This window comes from Idiotropiscis lumnitzeri, chromosome 12, assembly GCF_059441095.1.
Source record: "Idiotropiscis lumnitzeri isolate Australia: NSW breed Sydney's pygmy pipehorse chromosome 12, RoL_Ilum_1.0, whole genome shotgun sequence".
NCBI classification, from domain to species: domain Eukaryota; kingdom Metazoa; phylum Chordata; class Actinopteri; order Syngnathiformes; family Syngnathidae; genus Idiotropiscis; species Idiotropiscis lumnitzeri.
Genome location: NC_142402.1, coordinates 1,823,693 through 1,844,304, shown reverse-complemented (window position 1 = coordinate 1,844,304; position 20,612 = coordinate 1,823,693). Strand labels below are relative to the sequence as shown.

Below are 20,612 nucleotides of genomic sequence, written 5' to 3'. Positions count from 1 at the left end.
GGCACACCTTCAAAAATGCTTAAAAAAAAAATATATATATATATATATATATATGTATATATATATATATATATACATATATATATATATATATATATATATATATATATATATATATATATATATATATACGGGTAGAGAGAGAGAGAGAGTGAAATTCATGTTATAACAAAAAAAATATTATTAAAACGTATTATTTTTTTATTCCCCTGCCATTATTTTTGTATTTATTCAATTACTTCTTTTTGTATTTATTTAATTACTTCGACTTTTACCTGCTGGTACGCAGTCCGGTGTGCCCTGTGAAATGAAAGGTGGCATTTTTCATTTATTTATTTATTCATTCATAACTGACAGCCTCACGCTCCGCTCACGCACGCCGGTGTCGTGCCAAAGTACTTACCCCCTGCCAAAATCTCTATCCCCTGCGCGCACGCATTGACTGAAGGCGGCGCGATGTTACTACGTTTGTTTTCATTGAAAGGCACGAAGAATGTATGAGTTTGTGTTTTTGATTTGCTGTAATTTAAACTAGGGTTTCCATAAAAGTGGCAGTCTTAGTCGGTGTGGTTTTCAGCACACCATTCGCTACAATTCAATACGTAGAGTAAGCGTTTGGCTCGGGGAGAATTACCTGCATTTGCATTAGTTAGACCAAAGAAATTTCGCAATCAATGAAGCTACCATAAAGTAATTTCAGTGATCAAAACACGATGAAAAGGGGAGAGGATGAGTGAAGTGGGCGATCGTGTTTCCAGCGAGATCAAATTAAGTGTCAACATACACATAGGTGGTATCCTGTTAGAGAACACGTAATTGTATTCCAATTGACTGATTTGTTTATTTTTTATAACCACCGATAGCCGCGTCAAAAGTAGCAAAAGAACAAAAAAATAAATAAAGTCACTCGCGTTCTGCGTCGGACTCGAGGTGCATTCATTGACCACTTACGCAGTAGGAAAGTTACCAGGGGGGGACTGATTCTGGCAGCCTCTGCCACAATAAGTACCCCCCCTCTAATCACAAAAATTGACCCCAACCATCAAGTGACTTATTATGTGTACCTATTGGGTCATTTTGAGTATGTGTGGCAAATTTGAGCAGGATCCCTCTTTTCTAGGCAAAGTTACCAGGGGGGGCTGCCAGAATCAGTCACCCCTGGTAACTTTCCTACTGCGTAAGTGGTCAGTGAATGCACCTCGAGTCCGACGCAGAACGCGAGTGACTTTATTTTTTTATTCTTTTGCTACTCTTGACGCAGCTATCGGTGGTTATAAAAAATAAACAAATCAGTCAGATTAATCATCATAATGAAATCCTACAACAGCGTGGTCATCCGTAGAGGGGCGAAAACCTTCAATAAGGACAAAATTCCCCTCCTCCCTTCCGGCATGGAACGAGATTCTTATAATCTGATGACCATCAGGGAATAAAACAAATATATAAAAAACATTTCAATGTGCCTAGTGAAAAATAACAAAACTGTCTCCACGCAGAGCTTGTCCCTGGGGTGACTTGGTGGAGGCCCTTGCCTCGTTGTAGGAGAAGACAGCCGTCTTTACCTCCCGGATCTTCGTGTATGGTGTATGTGTGCACGTATAGGCAGGGGCAAAAAAGGGTCCATGTGTTATTTAGGTTTCAGTGTCCAGTTCGAGTTCGTCATTGTCCAGTTTGAATTCGTCATTCTCAACATCAATCAGGTTATAATGGTACATTTGAGCAACAAACATGCGATTAACCATCCTTTTTGTCATAGGAACAATACAACATGAACAGACTACACATAACAGAATGAAAATCACAATTATCCCGACAAATGGCAGCAGGATTTTTAATAAGACCTGCGTCCAGTTGCCGGAAAACAACCAGTCCAACCATCCGGGTGTGGTAATTTCGTCTTGGGCCATTGTGTCTCTTAAATTCTTCATAGTGGCCATAGCATCAATAATTGTCAAGTCAAGTCAAGTCAATTTTATTTGTATAGCCCTTAATCACAGACAGTCTCAAAGGGCTTTACATAGCCACAATCGACATCCCCGATCTTAACCCCCAGGAGGGCAAGGAAAAACTTACAAAACCTCATTAGGGGAAAAGTGAGAAACCTTGAGAAGGGACCACAGATGGGGGAATCCCCCTTCCAGGAAGACCAGGCTGCAATGGATGCCAACTGGGCAACATTTGACACATACAATGATGCTATGCAATAATAGATGAGATAATATAAGAGTCAATTGAATGAAGCGCTGCAGGAAGATGACTTCAGTGGAGTGGGTCCTTATCCAGGGCCGTAATATCCATGGCAGCATATCCGAAGATGAGCCTTCGATCTTGTACCAGTCAGTTGGTGTAAATTCAGTACAGCCACTTCCAAGTGAATCGCCATCACCTAATTCGGGGAATTGGGAACAGAAAAGAAAGAACAGAAATAGCAAACAGGCCAACAAGTAGTTCAATGAAGTGCTGAAATATAAGGAAATCAGAAAAGGCGCTGCATGAAGACGACTTCGGCAGAGCAGGTCCCTTCCCGGTTCGTCAGTTCCATAATCTTCAAAGCATGTCCCCATCACCTAATTCCCAAGCAGGGGAAGGAGGGGGCAGAAAAGAGAAGAACCGGCAGTAAACAGGCCAACAAATAATTAAATTAGATGCTAAAGTATATAAATAAATTGATCAAATGTCGCGCTGCAGGAAGACGACATCACTGGAACATGTGCATGCCCAGTTGGTCAATGCCTTAAACTTCCTAGTGGGTCACCGTCACCTAATCCCCCAGCCGGGGGAAAAGGGGGCATTTGGAATGTATGTGCAGCAATGTTCTCCGATCAAAGCACATACACCACCTTGCGGTGCAAGGGCTAAATCTACAGCCATTCTAGTTTGTAAAGCCATCATTCTTAAGGCTGAAATTTCTCTGTTTTGTGCGTCATTAATGTCAATGGATGCATTCACAAATACTTGGAATCTATAATCAATAGTTTCTACTCTAAGGGCGACTTTAGAGACACCAATAGACGGGAACAAAGAATGTGCTAAATGATCCCCAGTTGTCCAGTACCTATGTTCCCAGGGGACATTACTTCCCCATACTGGATCATGAGGCTGGAAAGTCACGAATCTTTTTGTTCTGAGGCTTCTAACATTCGTATCTGTGGCTGGTTGTGTGGTTATAATGTACGTGTGGTCTGAGACTGTGACTGGTGTGCAAATAGTGGAGGCGTTTCTAGGAAGTTTGATGTATGCTTTCCATCCGCATAGCCACCAGATCCCATCCAAAGTTTTTACATCCTCTGGGGCTGGAATATCTATAATTTCATTACAATGTGTAAGGTCAACTGACGGGTAAGAATTAATGCCGGTAAGGTTTACACATACAGGAAAGCAAGATGTATTAGTCTCGACTGAATGGCATTGTCCTAAATGGTCATTTTCTAATGTTACTCTAACTCCTACTAATTCTGTATATTTCAAAGCTGACAATTCAGCATGTTTTCTACCTTGGGTTGGTAAGTTTAGGGTTTCATTAATCGTTCCCAAAGCATCTATATATGTAAGTGGTGTGGCATAAAGGTGTGGTTGACTCACTGCATGGGGGAGGATTGAACAAACATAGCAACCCGATGCGTTTTGTCGTCTAGCTGTCATGTTAGCATAACGCCACCAAGTGTTGGCGGCAAGTGGGTGTGGAATGTCTTCTCCGTGGCTGTGGTCAGTCCATGAATATTCTAAAACATCATCATTGTCCTTTGCAAATTCTTCGACTTGAGGTTTGATTAGTCTCTGCGCTAGTGGTAGGTACGGATTGCCGCCCACTACTTGAGGTTTAGTTTTGGGCAACAGAATGCAAACTTGGACTTTGAAAACGGGGTCAGGGCCCAGTATTACTGGGCTGAGGACAAAATAAGTACAACCTAGGGAAGTAGGTTGGACATCTATGATCAAGTGAGTGTTATTCTTCACCATTTTGGGGAACATGGATTGGTAGGCCACGGCCTGCTGAGTAATGGCCCATTGGGGGTGTGACTTCACATGTAACGGATAATAGGTGTACAGGAACACTGAGGCCCATGCTTCTTCATTGGGTCTTCCAGGGGCTAGTTCATTTGGTGGGGGAACTCCTGCATACCATTCATACCAGCTGTAATGTTCTCCCTTTTTCATCGGACCAGATGGTCGTCCTTTATTTTTCAGACATCGATAGCAATAAGTGTTCAGTCCTGCGAAAGGGATTATTATTTTGGCCTTGGTCGCACTGAGTGGCAGACAATGAGTATAAGGCTGGATGTCCTTGGCGGAGCTGCTTGTTGTGGGGCACTTCTCACGCTGTTGGTCGTTGCCCCAAATTTGGCCTAGGATACTGGTTCCGGCTGATCCAATCAGTAGCTCCCCCAGCAGGAGGAGTAAGGCAATGGTCGCCATTACTTGAGTTCGATGACCTTTTTGCAGTGACTCTGGTGGATCCACGTGTCTCTCTCAGCGATTTTCAGAGCCGTGGGTGTGGTGAGCAGGACCGTGAAGGGGCCTTCCCAGCGTGGGCTTGACCAAGTCTTGCGCTTCACCACCTTCACCAGCACCAGGTCACCGGGGGTCACTGACTCCTGCAAGGGAGATAAAGGAATAGAGGGCAGATCATTTGTTCTACACACATTTTTCTCTTTGAACAGCTTACAAAGCCATTCCGTCAATGGGTCTGCCGTTTTTTCAGTGTCTGACCAAGGTTGGCTTTCCCATAATGGGAGGATGAATGGTCTACCATGTACTGCTTCAAATGGCGTAATACCAGTATTGGATGGTGTGATTCTCATGTATGTCTTAACTAAAGATAAACATTCTGGCCACGGTTTTCCTGTTTCTTCCATTGTCTTTTTTAACCTTAATTTCACTGTGGCGTTTGTTCTTTCAACTAAACCTGCACTCTGTGGATGATATGCACAGTGATGTTTAAGTGTCATGCCTAAGTGTGCGGCCATTTTATTAACTACTTCATTCACAAAATGACTGCCGTTGTCACTCCATAGCACCCTAGGGATGCCATGATCTGGAATTATGTGTTTGCAAATAGCTTTAGCAACTGTTAGTGCGTTAGGGTGCCTTGTCGGCACAATCTCCACCCATTTGGTCAGTGAGTCAACCAACACAAGACAGTATTTATAAGGGCCACTCCTAGACAATTCTATGAAACCCATATGTACAACTTCAAATGGGTAAGTCCCAGCCGGGCATTTTCCCCTTTTTGGTCTTATGTTCCCTTGAACATTATGTTTACTGCACACTAGACATGACCTGCAAAAAGTTTTAAAATAGGTTTGTAGTCCTAGTGGTATTGTAAATGTTTGCTGTGTTATGGATATCATCCCCCCTGTTGAGACATGGGAATTCCCATGACTCAATTTAGCTATGATTTGAAAAAGATTTCGGGGGATGACAGGTTTGTCATCTTTGTGATAGAGTCCATCTTCTGTCTTGACAATGTCTTGAGCTGTCCATTGTTGTTTTTCTTTCTCTGGTGCAATGTTTTGCATGTTGATCAATACTTGTCGTGGAATAGTTTCTGGTTCTTTCTGTTCTTCAGTGGTGAATGTTGCTGAAATTTGCTGTGCTGCTTCTTTAGCTGCTTTATCCGTTTTAGCGTTTCCTTTGGAAATTGAGTCTTCTTTGTATGTGTGTGCTTTGCATTTGCAGATTGCAACTTTGGAGGGCAGCATAATGGCTGTCAAGAGTTCTTTCAATAATTTGGCGTGTTGCACTGTTTTCCCAGTTGACGTCTTCATTCCCCTTCTTTCCCATTGGGCGGCGAAAGTGTGAATGGTTGAGAAGGCGTACTGGCTGTCTGTGTAAATTGTAACTGGTTTTCCTTTAAATAGCTTGCACGCTTCTGTTAGGGCAACAATTTCAGCTGCTTGGGCGGAGTAATTACTCGGTAATTTTTCTGCCCTGAGGATTTCCTCTTGTGTTACTACAGCATAACCAGTCATGTTTGATCCTGTCATGTTTTAGCTTGCCGAACCGTCCACAAACACCACGTCTCCTTCGTTCAGTGGTGTGTCTTGTAGGTCCGGTCTTGGTTTACAAATTTCTTCTGTTTTCTCTTTACAGCTGTGTGGTTCCCCATCACCTTCTGTTGGTAACATAGTTGCTGGATTTAATGCGTTGCATCTTTTTATGGTCAGGTGGGGTTGAGATAATAAGACTGCAGTTAATGATAGATGTCTGGCTGGTGACAAAAAGGACATCTTGGTCTGAGTGAGTAGAATGTCCACTGAGTGGCTGACTAGTAGTGTTAAAGGATGGAATAACACCACTTCAGCTGACGATTGTACAGCCATTGCTGCTGCACAGACTGATTGTACACAATGGGGAAGAGCTTGTGCTACTGGGTCCAACTTCTTGGAGTAGAACGCTACTGGTTTCAAATATGTCCCATGTTGCTGCAGCAGGACAGACGTCATGAATCCGTTTTTGCAGTCCACCGTTTGGGTAAAGGGTTTCTTATAGTTGGGGTATCCAATCACTTCCGATGATGCAATCAGCTCTTTTATTTTGGTGAAACTTCCTTCAGCTGCTGCGGACCACGTCAATGTAGCTGAAAGTGGTAAATCTTCAGTATAGATTAAGTCCAGTAGGGGTTGCGTTGTTTCAGCATAATCTTGGATCCATAACCTGCAGTAATTGGCTAGTCCTAAGAACGCCATCATTTGTCTTTTTGTAGTTGGTCTTGGCGCATTCAGGATAGCTGATTTCCGGTCAGCAGTTAGTCTCCTTCCTTGTCCTGTCACCAGGTGGCCCAAAAACACCACTTCTTCCTGCGCCCATTGCAGTTTGTTCAATGAAGCTTTGTTGCCCGTTTTGGCCAAATGTTGACACAGTTTTGTGGCTTCTTCTTGGTTTTCTTCTTTCGTTGGACTTGCTAGCAGGATGTCGTCCACATAAATCAATAGTTGTGACGTTTCTTTAAGTTCAAGGGTACTGAGGCAATTGGATAGTTCTTGGGAGAAGATTGTTGGGCTTTCAGCATATCCTTGAGGGAGTCTCGTGTACGTGTATTTTTTCCCCTCGAAGGTGAATCCAAACCAGTTCCTTGCTGTAAGGTGTAAAGGTATTGAGAAAAATGCATTGCTGAGGTCAATCACGGTAAAAAAAATTTGTCCGGGCTTGATCTCATTCATCAAAGTGTGTGGGTCTGGGACACACGGTGCTCTTTGGTTTACTGCAGCATTTACGGCTCTGAGATCGTGGACCATTCTCCAACTGGTCGAGTCCGCTTTTTTTACTGGGAAAATTGGTGTGTTACATCGTACCGTTGGGGCTTCTATCAAAATGCCAGCTCTGAGCATATTTTCAATTACTGGCGCTATGCCTTCTTTGGCATCTGGTTTTAGAGGATACTGCCTGCTAATTGGTCGATAATTGCTTTTTGGTTCAATCATGACTTCAGTAGCAGTGGTCATTTTTCCCACATCCGTTTTCGAACTTGCCCAGAAGGAGGTTGGAATGTTTGGAAAATCTGTTGCTTCATAGAAGACAGTGGTTTCGCTGTCTTCTTTTTCATGACATCATGCACTAAGGTGGGTTTCAGGTGTGACTTGAGTCACCCAGTTTAGTGTTTTCCGGTACACCATACCTAAGCCGCATATTTGTTTTCTGGATACTCCTCCTGGTAGAGGTTCCCACGGGGAATGCGGTTTCCAGTCCTCATTCACAATCGTGCGCATGTGGTCTCCCACCATTTTCCAGCTGATGTTATTCGGCTTTGCCAAGGAGATGTGCAGTGGTGGGTCTGGACGGGTGTGAATTATGTTGGTGTCCTTTAGTTCTCGAGGTGTTGTTGCTGTTGCAGCCATCCATTGGGATTCATTGCTCCAGTAGAGTTTATCCAGGTACATCTTCATTGGTTTTAGCTTCTTCCAGGCATTCAGGAAGTCTCCAGGTGATGGTGTTCTTAAGTATTCAATTGTGCAATGGAGTGGGAATTGCGTTTGTGGTTTCCAGTCTTTCCCTTGGAGTAGTTTATTGGGCATTTCTTGGAGGTCTTCAGTAATCGATTGTGGTCCTGTGGTTATTAGGTCCAAGCTGTAGAAGGTGGAAGGGCCTCCTTTTCCTTCCAAGATCATCATTTGTTTAACTTCCTGTCCTCGTTTCATCACTGTCATTTTTTCTCCTTCTACTGTGAGAACGAGCTGGAGGGTTTTGATTAAGTCTCTTCCCAAAAGGTTGGACGGACATTCTGGAACTACGACTAACCTCTTGCCTCGATATAAACTTCCATCTTCATCTTCTATTGTGAGGGGTTCGGTATAAAACCGTTGCGCTGCCTTTCCTCCTACTCCTATCACCATGACAGCTTTGTTTGACAGTTTGGTCCCTGCAGGTAGGGCTTTGATTACTGAACTTTCTGCTCCAGAGTCAACTATAAATTGTTTTGTTGTTTTCTTTGGGCCTAATTGTAGTGTTCTCATGGTGGGTCCACTGAAGAAGCCATTCCAAACAAGACAGATAAATCTAAAACGACCAGTGGCGATTCTAAGGTTACTTCTTCTTCATCTTCGCTATTGCTGAGCAGCCTTTGCTCAGGTTGTTCTTCGCCTTGTGGCTGGTAACTTACTAGTCACATGTTACCGGTATAGCCTTCTTCTGGTGTGGTCTTCCTGGGTGGTTGACGGCAGTCTCTGGCAAAATGTCCTAGTTTGCCACAATTGTAGCAGCCGTAATCTCTGTTGGAAAATCGTCCTCGACCTTGTCCCCTAGCACCATAATATTTGCCGCGCCTTCGTCCTCGTCCTCTGTCCCCTTGACCTTGATAGTAGATGGGGGCGGAGGCCGCTGTGGAAAGGCCCTTCATTACAGCAGCCAAAGTGGTCGATGTGTTTCGCTCCTTCTCTTTCTTCTGGATTTCCTCGGCATGGGAGGCATATTCGATGAGCGTATCGAGGTTCGCAGTTCGCCATCCAACGTGGTGTTTGCAGATGAAGTCTCTGGTGGATTCATGGATGCCATCTAGGTAGGCCGACTTCAAGAGGATTCGGTACGGGCTGTTGTCTGCATTGTCTTCCTGTAGGCCGCAATAGAGCCTGTAGACTCCAGATAACCTTTCCAAATACCGGCGGACAGATTCCATGTCTTCTTGGCGGCATTGTCTGATCTTTGTGTTGTCTGGTTGCTTCTTGAAGATTTTTCTTGCTTCATCAAACATGGCGCGGATTGCGTTTGCGAGCTCGGGAGCTCCAGGCTGGAGGGGCTGGCCTATGGCATCATAAGGGTTGAAGGCACCTCTGATTCTGCCATATCTATATCCTAGGATCATTCTCATGCATGTTTCAAATTCCTTTCCATTCAGGTGGTAGCTATTCATCAGGTCGTGCATACTCTCAATCCATTTCTCCACATCCGCTTCGATTGGAGGAATTGATTGGCAGGCCGCCTTGCATTCATCTTGGGTCCAGGGCCTGTAGACCATGATGGTAGGTTCATGTGGGTGGCCATTTGCATCATCAGTCCCAAAAGCTGGGTTGGCAACGGCCACCATCGGGTAGGTCTCTACACTGGGCAGCGGTGGGTAGAGGTTCGTGGCTTGAAAGACTTGTGCTCTTTCAGGGTTATTGAGTGATTTTTCCATCGGCTTTGCTTGAGCTCTCTTTTTCATTTGCTCCCTTGTTCCAGCCGCGGGGGGCCACCTTGTGGAATCAAATGAGGCAGGAGGGGCCGTGTGTGAAGAGCGGGGAGTGTCATTTTTCTCCTCGCTCTCCAGGGGCGGCATCTATTCCCCACTTGGCTCCGCCTCTAGGGCTGTGGCCGCCTGTCTTCCTGCTTGCGCAGCAGTTTGAGTTCGCTCGTTGAACAGTGCACTTCCTCTCTTGCCTCTGACTCCGGTCTCGTCATCTTTCTTTACTTTCATCTGATAAACTTTCTTCTCCTCTTTTGTTTTAATATCTTCCACTCTCTTCTTACTCTGCTCTACCCACTTCATGATAGCCCTCAGTTGCCTGTCCACTGATTTAGTGTTTTTCGCCTTTCTTATCTTCCTTTTTCTTTTTTCCATCAACGCACTTCTCACTGCTTCAAAATTCGCTGGATCTTTCAGACGTGGCTTAAAGTCATATTTCTTCACCCATTCCTCCAGAAATTGGCAACAGTCCGGGTCATACCCGTTCATAAACTTCACATCTGGGTTTGCTTTCAACTCTTTGGTCACATTTTGACCCATTTTATGCTATCGTCTGGTCCGTTACTTCTGTTAAACCACGCACACACACTCGCACATGCACGTACACACGCTTCCACACTCAATCACTCCCACCCCCCTTTCTCTCAACCTCAGCCTTTTTTTCCTTTGTTCCACACACACACACAGCTGCTGCAGCGCAAACTCTCAGTCAAAATGAGCAGTCTGCTTGCCAAAGAAATTCAAATAAAAATAATAAAAACCACCAAAAATAATACCTTATTATTCCCTAAATTTTAATGTGAAATTGTGAGTAGACCTCGAGGTTTTCAACGTACCGAGAGACGTTTAATTTGCGGAAACCATTTCCCTTCTCCAGGCGGATTTTTCTCTAAAATTTGCTCAATTTATGGCCCAATTCGCTACCATCGACGCCGAGGAACAAATCAATTTGTTCACCGTGCTATCCGTGTCTAAAATTTGCTCAGTTTCAACAAGTCACAGCTCAGTTTCAACGAGTTATGGTCAATTCGCTACCAATGAGTTATGGCCTAATTCGCTACCGATTATTTTTATATAACTCCTTGGACTAGCACGATGCAGTTTTATTACCGTACTGACTAAACGGTCGAGGCCTGGCCTCTGCGTGCGCTTTCATCCCTCACATAAATCACCCCTTCCCAATTATTTTAATATTTTAAAATTTAAAATGGTGGTACAAAATAATTTGAAAAACAATACCTGGTCTTCTCTGGATCAGCCTTGTCCGCTAGGGAACCGACATCCGGGCAGACGGCCGTGGCAGGAACTCGGAAGCCCGCTTTCTTTCAATGGGAAAGCGCTGACGTCAGATTCGGTGGCGTCCAAAATGTCCAGCGACGAGCGCCCGTCCGGGTGTGGCTCCCGGGGATCGGCACCAAATAAATGTCAGGTTTAAAATGCCCTGACGTCTTTTTTAGACTGAACGTTACAGAGAACCAGAGAATACCAGTTAGAGTTTTGTCTTTTTATCCTTCGCGAAGGGAGAGGAAGGCAGATAGACACGAGCGTCTTGTTTCGCTCAAGCCTTTGCAACCTCTGGTCTTCCTTCCCCTTGCTAGATCTTTTTATTAACAACCTTGGCAGACAAAGGAGGTCTGTCTGCTGAAATTCTAGCAGGCAGGCAGGAAGCAATCAATCAATGGTCAGTTTAAAACTTCAGCCTGAGGCAGAAGACTTCAACACTAAAACAGAGCTCTAATGTGTGTGTGTGTGTGTGTGTACAATTATTACTGATACAAATAATACAAATGTATAAAAGATGATTAGGAATACACAAAATGATTACATAACGTTAGTTGAGGTTATTAATCCTCAGCTTATCTCACAGCTGAGATGCTGTTTTGTATGATTTTGTTTGTGTGAGTCGAATCCAATGCTTTGTTTTTTCAATTAAAAACAGAAGTATTTGCATAAAAACAAAAAAATCAATTCTCATATATTAAAGGTATTGCAATTCAATAAAATATTGAATTGTATAAAAAAACGAGAGGGATATATATATACTGTGTATATATATATATATATATATATACTGTGTATATATATATATATATATATATATATATATACTGTGTATATATATATATATATATATATATATATATATATATATATATATATATATATATATATATATATAGATATATACTGTGTATATACTGTATATAGTAATTTTTTATGATTATGCCAATTTGTAATGTTGAGTATAATCACAATTGTCATTTAATTTGCACCGTCATACTTGAACTTGAGTGATAGCAGGAAAAGTATTTTCATATGGACACACGGATCAGCTGCTCGAAGTTACCAAACTTAACTCTAGAAAAGTTATCTGCCGTTTTCTTTTTTCCTTCTGTTTTTTTAGGTTGTTTGTACTTCTTATTTTTGTAGCTGCGCGTAGACTAAACTAAGGAATGTTTTTTAAATATGTATTAATACATTAATTTTAATTACAGCAGGGCCTTTTAAAATCAATTTAGTTTACTTCTAGACAGGAAGATTTGTACTTAAGAAATAAAAATTGTTGATTCTCTCTATATAAAAAAATGTTCATTCATCATATTGTCATATTTCTATTGTTTAATATAACCCTTGCTAGAGGTCCCTAAGATTAACGTGCAAAGAAAGAAAAAAACTCCACAGAGTCAGAAAGTTGCTGATCAAATGAAGTTGTTGATTCGCAAACTGCTCTGCAAAGAAAAAAATATTTTGATGCCTGGTCTATTCTTAAAAGATTTGTTTATGACAGCCCTAGAAAAAACAGTGTTCACTCTGGTAGCCCTATTTAATGACGCTTACGTGTGCATGCATCTGTCTATGAAAACCTGAGAAAATGGATTGTTCTAGACATTGCTCAGAAGAAGACCAATTTGTTTTCGGTGGTAGGGTGTTTGATTTAAATGAGCTCCAATGCTTGAAATAGAAAAACATGCGATTTGTATTATGGATGTTGATTTTTGTGATTTCGATATTATTGCGATATTTTAACTAATGAGAAGACAAGGTCAATGTTATGGTGCTAATATTTAACATGTACATAAGATAATGGCATTATTATTATCCCTGAAGAAAGTTTTATTTTTCATGCTGCAAAATAAGCAAACTCTTTGTGTTCTTCGCTATTTAATTAGAATTCCCCTAGATAATGTCCAACAATTTGGTGGTGATACGCATTTCAATTTGGATCTGAATAGCAAGTGAAAATTACTGCTTGTTTTTGCGATATGTATATTGTCTAGACCGGGGTGGGCAAACCTTTTGATTGGCGGGCCATAATGGGTTCTAAAATTTGACAGAAGGGCCGGAACAGGAGCAGATGAAGGAAAAAAAATACATTTCATTTTAAATGAAAGTGAACAACAGCATTACAACAATATATGTCTTTGAAAAACCACAGTATTTAGAAAATAAAACATTTACAAGATTTATTCATTTAATTTTTTTCAAGTTCGGCGGGCCGGATTAAAACGTTTAACGGGCCGCATTTGTCCCACGGGCCATGTTTTGCCCGAGCCTGGTCTCGACCATTATAGCAATATGTATATTTTTCTATATATTATGCAGCCCTAATGGGCAGCAACACTAAACAAATGTAAGAGAAAATGGAAGACTATCAACTGAATGGATCGAATTATAGGCAGAATAGCCCAGACTCACCCAATGATCAGCTCCAGGGTGCAAAGATGATCTTAAGTTACTTTTAGGGTATCCCCTGGACTGTTGGCCAACCAATCCCACTCATGCTCACAATCCCACATAGGGACAATTTAGAGAGTCCAAACAACCTAGTATGCGTGTCTTTGAAATGTGGGAAGAAACCAAAATACCTGGAGAAAACCCACACAGACACAGGGATAACATGCAAACTCCACACAGAATAAACAAATATTGACAAATTATTTTCAATTTATTATGCGGGGGTGCACTGGAGTAGTGAAAACATGTTTATGATATTATTTAACACTAGAAGCCCCCGGATTTTTTACACCTCCTTTTCTTCTCTGAACACTGTCAAATGACCCCTAGATTCTTTTCTAATAACTCTGCTGGCTACGATTAGCCACCTTTCAGTTGTAAATGAGGACATTACCTGTCAAAGCAGCAATAGCAGCAAAAGCACCTTTTCTAACCTTGATGGAGAATGTTAGCTAAAAGCTGTGGTGTCAATGGACAGAATTTCAATATCAGTTGGTAGTGTCAAATGACAGTCTTTAGGTTGTTCTAGTGTTAAAAATGGGTTAAATTATTTAAATAAGGTCAGATTAAAGTTCTTGATAAAGAGGCCAGGAAGGCCTTCAGAAGTGAGAACCCCACCCAAGGTCAAAGCAGTTGATGACATGGCATTTTTCTTTATGTTGTGATATGGATCGTGATGTGCTGTGTTCCAAATGCAGTATAAGGATTTTAATCTTTACTCATTTGCTAAACCCGGTCTTTTCCTTGTAGGGTTAGTTTGGACCCCAAAGCGCAGAAGTTGGTTGGGGCACTCCGGTATTTTCTGTCCCAATTTAGTCTAGAATACAGAAAAGGCAGTATAGCAGATGAAAACCCATCAGAAGCCCTGAAGATGCCTTTGGCACAGTGAGTCCAGATCTATGTCCATGTTTACTGTCTTTATAGTTTTCCTGTAGTTATATTGTTGTCGTTATGGACATCATAAAGCAATCCATTTTACTTAAGCTGTAAAGTACCCTACAGTGATGTGGAAAACAACATCATTCTTCATGTTTCTGTATGTGTTTAGCTAACACAAAGTATTTTAGATGTATTCGACTCTTTGAGTGTCCAGAAAAGCACCTTATTTATGTCTGTTTCTACTCCCTGTATTGTTGACTGTATAGACTTGAATGATATTAACACAACAAAGGCTATAGTTGGGAAAAGTATCATTCCAAATAAGCGCCAAATGGTCATATTCAGTTAATTATGAAAAGACACCAATAACACTTTGAATAGTTCTGTGTGAGTGTGTGCGTGTTCGTGTGGTTTTACCATTTGGAGCATCACTGCGTTGTACAGTACTGATCATCTTGAATGAAACTTTCACCTAGGCTGATGTCAAAGTTAACACTCGCAGACATGAATGTCCTGCTATTTCGCTGTGATTCCGAGGAACAAGAGGACGGTGGAGGTTGTTACAATATTCCAGGATGGGGAACCTTCAAATATGCAGGGCTCCAAGGTAAGTGAGATTTGATTAAAGTGTATTTTCCCAATCCACAACAAGGCTTTGTTCTCATCCCTTGTGAGTAGAGGTCTGTGCGTTATAGATGCCTCCACAAAAAGGTTTCTAATGCCAGAAGATTGCAACAAAGCAATATTTGTATATGAGCCCTGACTTGGGCCTGCGTACAACAACAGCATATAGATGAGTTTTTAATGACCAACTGAGGATAGGTTATCCCCCCAAACAATAATCGAATTTACTAATGCAGAACCGCGGAAACGCTCACAAATGCTAAACACAGTTGTAACAATATTTTGTAGTGCAGGGATGTGCAACTTAAATAATGGAGTGGCCATCATTTTTCATCAGAAGGTTTCAAAGGGGAGGATCACGCACTCTAACCAGATGCATGACAAAAATGTAATGTTAGTTCTGGAAAAAAAAATGTGCTGGCCCGTGAAATGCAAAGATCCACATTAAGTTGATGATGCATTGGGAAAATAATATAGGGTGAGCAAACGTTTTATTGTAAACCCTAAAAATTCTTCCAAAAAAACTCCTAATTTGCATTTTTATGGAAAAATTAGGTTGCTCTTGTCAACTAACTGAGCGTGAAGTAATACCGTGAGGCTCTCTCGCAACACGTTGTTCAAGCAGCCACTGGCAAACTCTGGCCATATATTTTTCTCTTTTTTTTTTTTTCTTTTTCTTTGTTGTCTTCATTGCAGCTGGGGTAGTCTCCGCCGTTCCAAATGATCAAGTTTTAACAAACCAGGCAGGCTTGCTGAAATGTGCTGTTGAGGCTGGCCATTACGCGACTGGTTCTGATGTCACTTCGTCCCATGGACCATTCACTATGGGGAGAAATTTGTCTAAAATCGCACTGATGTTTCTATTATATAGCAAAATAATGCTATGCACGGTTTAAATTTAAGTAATAAATGTTCAATATCTAAAAATAAAAAATAGTTGGACATTCATTATTACCTGGAAATGTATTAATTTGTCTGCAGTACTCAAAACCAAGCCGAAAAAAAATTGAATACCCAATTATTCGATAATCAAGGGACAGTGCATCACTTTTTACACGATTTCTGGTGATAACAACAATAACAGAGCACTCGCAAGTTTAAACATTACTGCAGCATTTGCTCTCTCGCTTTAAGAATCAACACAAGGAATTTGTCTCCAAAATAAAAGACGGAATATACTTCGCAAAATGAAAGGCAGAACAGTCTCCAACAGTATGAGCTACCCTAGTATTACAGTAATGACCAACTATGATAAAACAAAGACATGACATGTATGTACAGTATAGAGTGTCTTTCCGTAATGTAAGGATATCATTATGCAGCAGTACCACCCAATGAAAGCTGTGCAATAAATCAGAGACTCATATGAGCAGAGTTAAAGTGATCAGTGATGCTATATTTACCATACTAAAAAGTGACCAGTCGCAGCACATGTAACGCAAGTGGACCATTAAGAAGGGTTTTCAGTAGACGGGTGACATTGTGACAGGGCAAGCAATATAGCCTCAGCAAGCAATATAGCCTCATGTTTTTGACAGTCTAATTTTATCATTACCATATTTTCCCAATACAATTCCCACTTAAAATCAACAGTGCGCCTTATAATCTAGTGCACCTTATGTATGGATATCTAATTGAAGTTTAATACAATTTGACGCCTTTGCTGTGCTGATTTGTTTCACTTAATGTGCAGTAATACAATTTACACACCTCTACTGTATACTATTACTACTATTTGGAAGTTTCCAAAAATAGACCTGTTGATTGAGACTGCACCCTATACAATATGTCGTGCCTTATTGTTAAAAAAAATGTGCTACCTTATTTTAACACATATAGGACGCACTGTAATAAAGTACACAGTCTTAGATGTGGGTGCTATGTCTGTATTTAACACACATGTGTCAAACTCAAGGTCCGGGGGCCAGATCTGGCCCGCAACCTCATTTTTTGTGGCCCGCAAAGGGCAAATCATCTGCATCAACTTCCTGTTTCTAGCATATTTTCTTCACTTTTAACAACACTGAGAAATGAGATATTGCCATTTATTTGTTACCAATCCTCCCCTTTTAAAATAAATTGAAAAATTGTTGAACAATTACTTACTAGCTTCTGATTTCAAAACTGGCTTTCCAATCAATTTATATGGGTTCACAGTCATACCGGCCCTCTGAGGGAAACCACAACTACGATGTGGCCCGTCCACAAAAATGAGTTTGACACCCCTGATTTAACACATATATGTGTCGGACCATGTTATTGGGCGCAGGCATGTCAAAACATACCTTAGCTTAACCTGCATGCAAGTGTATGTTTTGGTAAAAGCAGCAGTCAGACACATTAACTTTAACGTACGTAGTCACACATAACTCGGGGAAGCATGTCACTAGTCACGCCCACACTACTTAGAGTCACAGTTTAACATCAAAACAAAAGTATCAGCCAACATTAACCCAACAGCATACTAGCAAACAAAGAAACAACCAAAACAAGGAACAAAGAAATCATTTCAACACAAAACATGTATCTTTCATGCCATTCATATCTCGAGCGCTGCAAAGCATTCTGGTAGTGCTTCAGCCAAACAGATCGCTGGTTAGAGAGATGTTGTGAGTGGTGTTCTATGGGCGGCGTGTTTTTTTTTCTTTTTTTCTTTCTTTTTATTTATTTATTTATTTATTTTGGGGGGGTCAGGGTCCGTTGTGAAAAGGTTAATCTAACCTGCGATGTTTCTTGGTTACACTAACATTATGATAAAACAGACTACGACGTCGTGGAGAATGGCCCTTATATCCAGCTTTCTCCTGCACTTACATGCTGGTCTGTCAATTGACTATGCTCACACAATACAAAGTGCGTCACTCCCAGTCAGTCCAGCACACTGTGGTCTTAAATTTAACCAACTGGGGGTGCAAACACACACAGTGTAATAATCCCAGTCAGTCAGGCATTAAAGTCACAATACGTACAGAATTTTGGACCCGGTCCACACAGAAGGCCCTCCGCATTTTAGGCGCCCTGTCCATTTTTTACGAAATTTGGGACCTTTGGGTGCGCCCTATGGTCGTGAAAATACTGTAATTATAATTAGGCAACGTCTGTGACATGTACCAAGACTAAAAAAATTCTCTTTGTAAGATTCTGTTGACATTTCCAGAGACTAAGGTTCATGTTTGGAGGGTAGTAGTACCTTTCATTCATGTTATGTTCAGTGATAGTTTAGTTGTTACATATCAATCGTAATGGGATATATTTGATTGCGCATTGCTGATCATTGGATATGTATTAAGGGCCACGTTAGAGTTTTTAATGTCATCATTGCTGTTTGATTTTTCTTTGTAATGAAAGGGAAAAAAAATCTCTCAAAATCAGATTATTTTTATTTTTTTTATGGGTTATCAGGGACGTAGTCTGTATCACCTACCGTATTTTTACGGCCAAAAGACCCGCTGTATCAATGGGCGCAGCACCAGCTGAGGGTGCAATTTCTGTATTTAATATTTATGCTGGGCGCGCTCACTACGAGGTGCATGCTAGCTCGTGCATGCGAGCTCGCGCATTCGAGCTCGCGCATGCTACCATTCATGTAAATAAGGGGTCGCTGTCAGCAGCAGCACCTCAAACAAATGAGAGATGTCATGGCAACACAGGTAACTGACAACTTCAGGGGAGGGATTTCACTGGTCACCACACTCCTTAGAGTCACGGTTTCAAATCAAAAATATCTCAGCATACAAGCAAACAAAGAAATAACATTAACACAAAACATGTATCTCTCAGTCTATATAATAGGCGTGTCGCATTACAAGGCGCCTTGTTTGTTTTGGGGAAGATTTAGGACATAGAGTGCGCCTTATGGTCACGAAAATACGGTAGTCTTATTGTCATTGGCTCATGGTGTCATGCGGTGCGTTGGGTTATCGTGCAAATTTGCAGGTTTCACATAACTCTTCTAAAGAACAAACAATGGCAAAGCGGATTCATGGGGCTTTATTTCTCCAGAATCACCCTCGAGTCTCAGAGGACAAAAATCCAAATCATGAGTCCAAATAATTTTGGGTTGGGAGGAAAAAGCCACTGTGACAAAAGGCATAAAGTTGTGTTTAGGGATGAGTAGCTGTGTTTTATCAGTAATGCAGTAGGTGAAAAATAGGAAATTTGAACATTTACTTTCTGAATTGATTTCCAGTGTTTGCCCTTAAATGTTCTGATTGTGTCCTTGAAATTTGAAGCTAGGGGCGACTGTGCTCCTCATGAACAAAAAATTAGTTTGTGCCCCTAGCCTGACTTGATGTATTTACCGTGTTTTCGCAACCATAAGGCACACTTTAAAATCCCAAATTTCCCCCAAAACAATAGAGGCGGCTTGTCATGCGACGCGCCTATTGCATGGACTGAGCAACTCTCTCGACCATTGAACCTGATCCCTTTGGAGCATTGCAGAGTGCATGTTAGCACACCCTGCTGGCCATAGTCTGGTATATCTATGGTTTGAATTGACTGTGACAAATACTTTATGTGAACACGTTTTTTGGGTGAGGGTGCAAGAGAAAGCTGGACAAAGGGGCAGCTGTCCACAATGTCGTAGTCTGTCTTATCATTCATGTTATTGCAAGCACAAAACATCACAGGTTTAGACAAACAGACTGCAAAAAAAAAAAAACATACTGCCCAAAGCACAACTCTCTCTCACATCTCTCTAACCAGCCATCTGACTGGCTGAGGCTGAGGCTCCCAGAATGCATCAGTTCCCTTTTTGGTCTTATTTTTATTTCTTTTGGGGATATGAATGGCATGAGAGATGCATGTTTTCTGTTAATTTTATTTCTTTGTTTCATTGTTTGCTTGTATGCTGTTCAGAGATATTTTTGGTTTTGATTTGAAACCGTGACTCTAAGAAGTGTGGTGACCAGTGACATTAGATGTGTTGCCATAACATCTCCCAATGGGCTGAAGTCCTGCTACTGGCACAGAACCCTGATTTGCATATGCGCAGGTGTGCGCGAGCTGGCGCCTCGTGTGAGGACCGCTCTCCAGCCAGGGTTGGAAAGCGGTGAAGGTGGACTCTTAAAACCCTGACAAGGGAAAAGTTTGGGTCACAAGGGTTTATTTTGACCGGCAAATCACAATCATTACTCAATAGGCAAGACAACTTGCTATCACTAATACTTTGGTATCTATAATTAACGTCGCCAGAAGACGAGATCGAAAAGCGCTGGTGGAGAGAACTCACACCAGGAAAATCAAAACGAGGAACAGAAAAAGCTTGCAACGCAAGAAAACCGAAAACGAGAGTGTCCTTCCACAAAAGGGTAAGGTTAGAGCCAATGCACGAAGCGACAACAAAAAGCGAGCCGAAACGTAGCTGAAACATAGAAATCATCAAAAACTTACAAAGACCATACACGGGGAAAAACTTGGGCGAAGACTGTAGCGAAGGCACATGGGCGAGAGCAAGTTCGGTCAATAATCCGACGTGCGAGTGTCGGCGTGGCTGGCTTAAATAGCCCGTGATTCATTAGCTTCATGGGTCGCAGCTGTGTGGCTCGTGAGCGCGTCTCGCTCGCGGCCGAGTCCCGAGGTAGCGCGCCGACGGGCACGCCCACCCAGCTGCAACAATAACACATGGATCGTGACACCTCGTAGTGCGGCGCGCCCAGTCTAAATATCAAAGACAGAAATAGTGCCCTCAACTGGTGTTGCACCCTTTGATACA

At 41.8% G+C, this 20,612-nt stretch overlaps 1 protein-coding gene across 3 annotated transcripts in view; it reads left to right on the top strand.

Moving 5' to 3' along the window:
* Positions 1 to 20,612, top strand: part of agla (amylo-alpha-1,6-glucosidase and 4-alpha-glucanotransferase a) — a 124,342-nt gene that overhangs the window by 61,845 nt on the left and 41,885 nt on the right. For all 3 annotated transcript variants that reach the window (XM_088311278.1, XM_088311277.1, XM_088311279.1), the window contains exons 20-21: positions 14,144 to 14,278; positions 14,749 to 14,879. In XM_088311278.1, the coding sequence (XP_088167404.1) occupies positions 14,144 to 14,278; positions 14,749 to 14,879 (266 nt within the window). The remainder of the gene's footprint in view (positions 1 to 14,143; positions 14,279 to 14,748; positions 14,880 to 20,612) is intronic.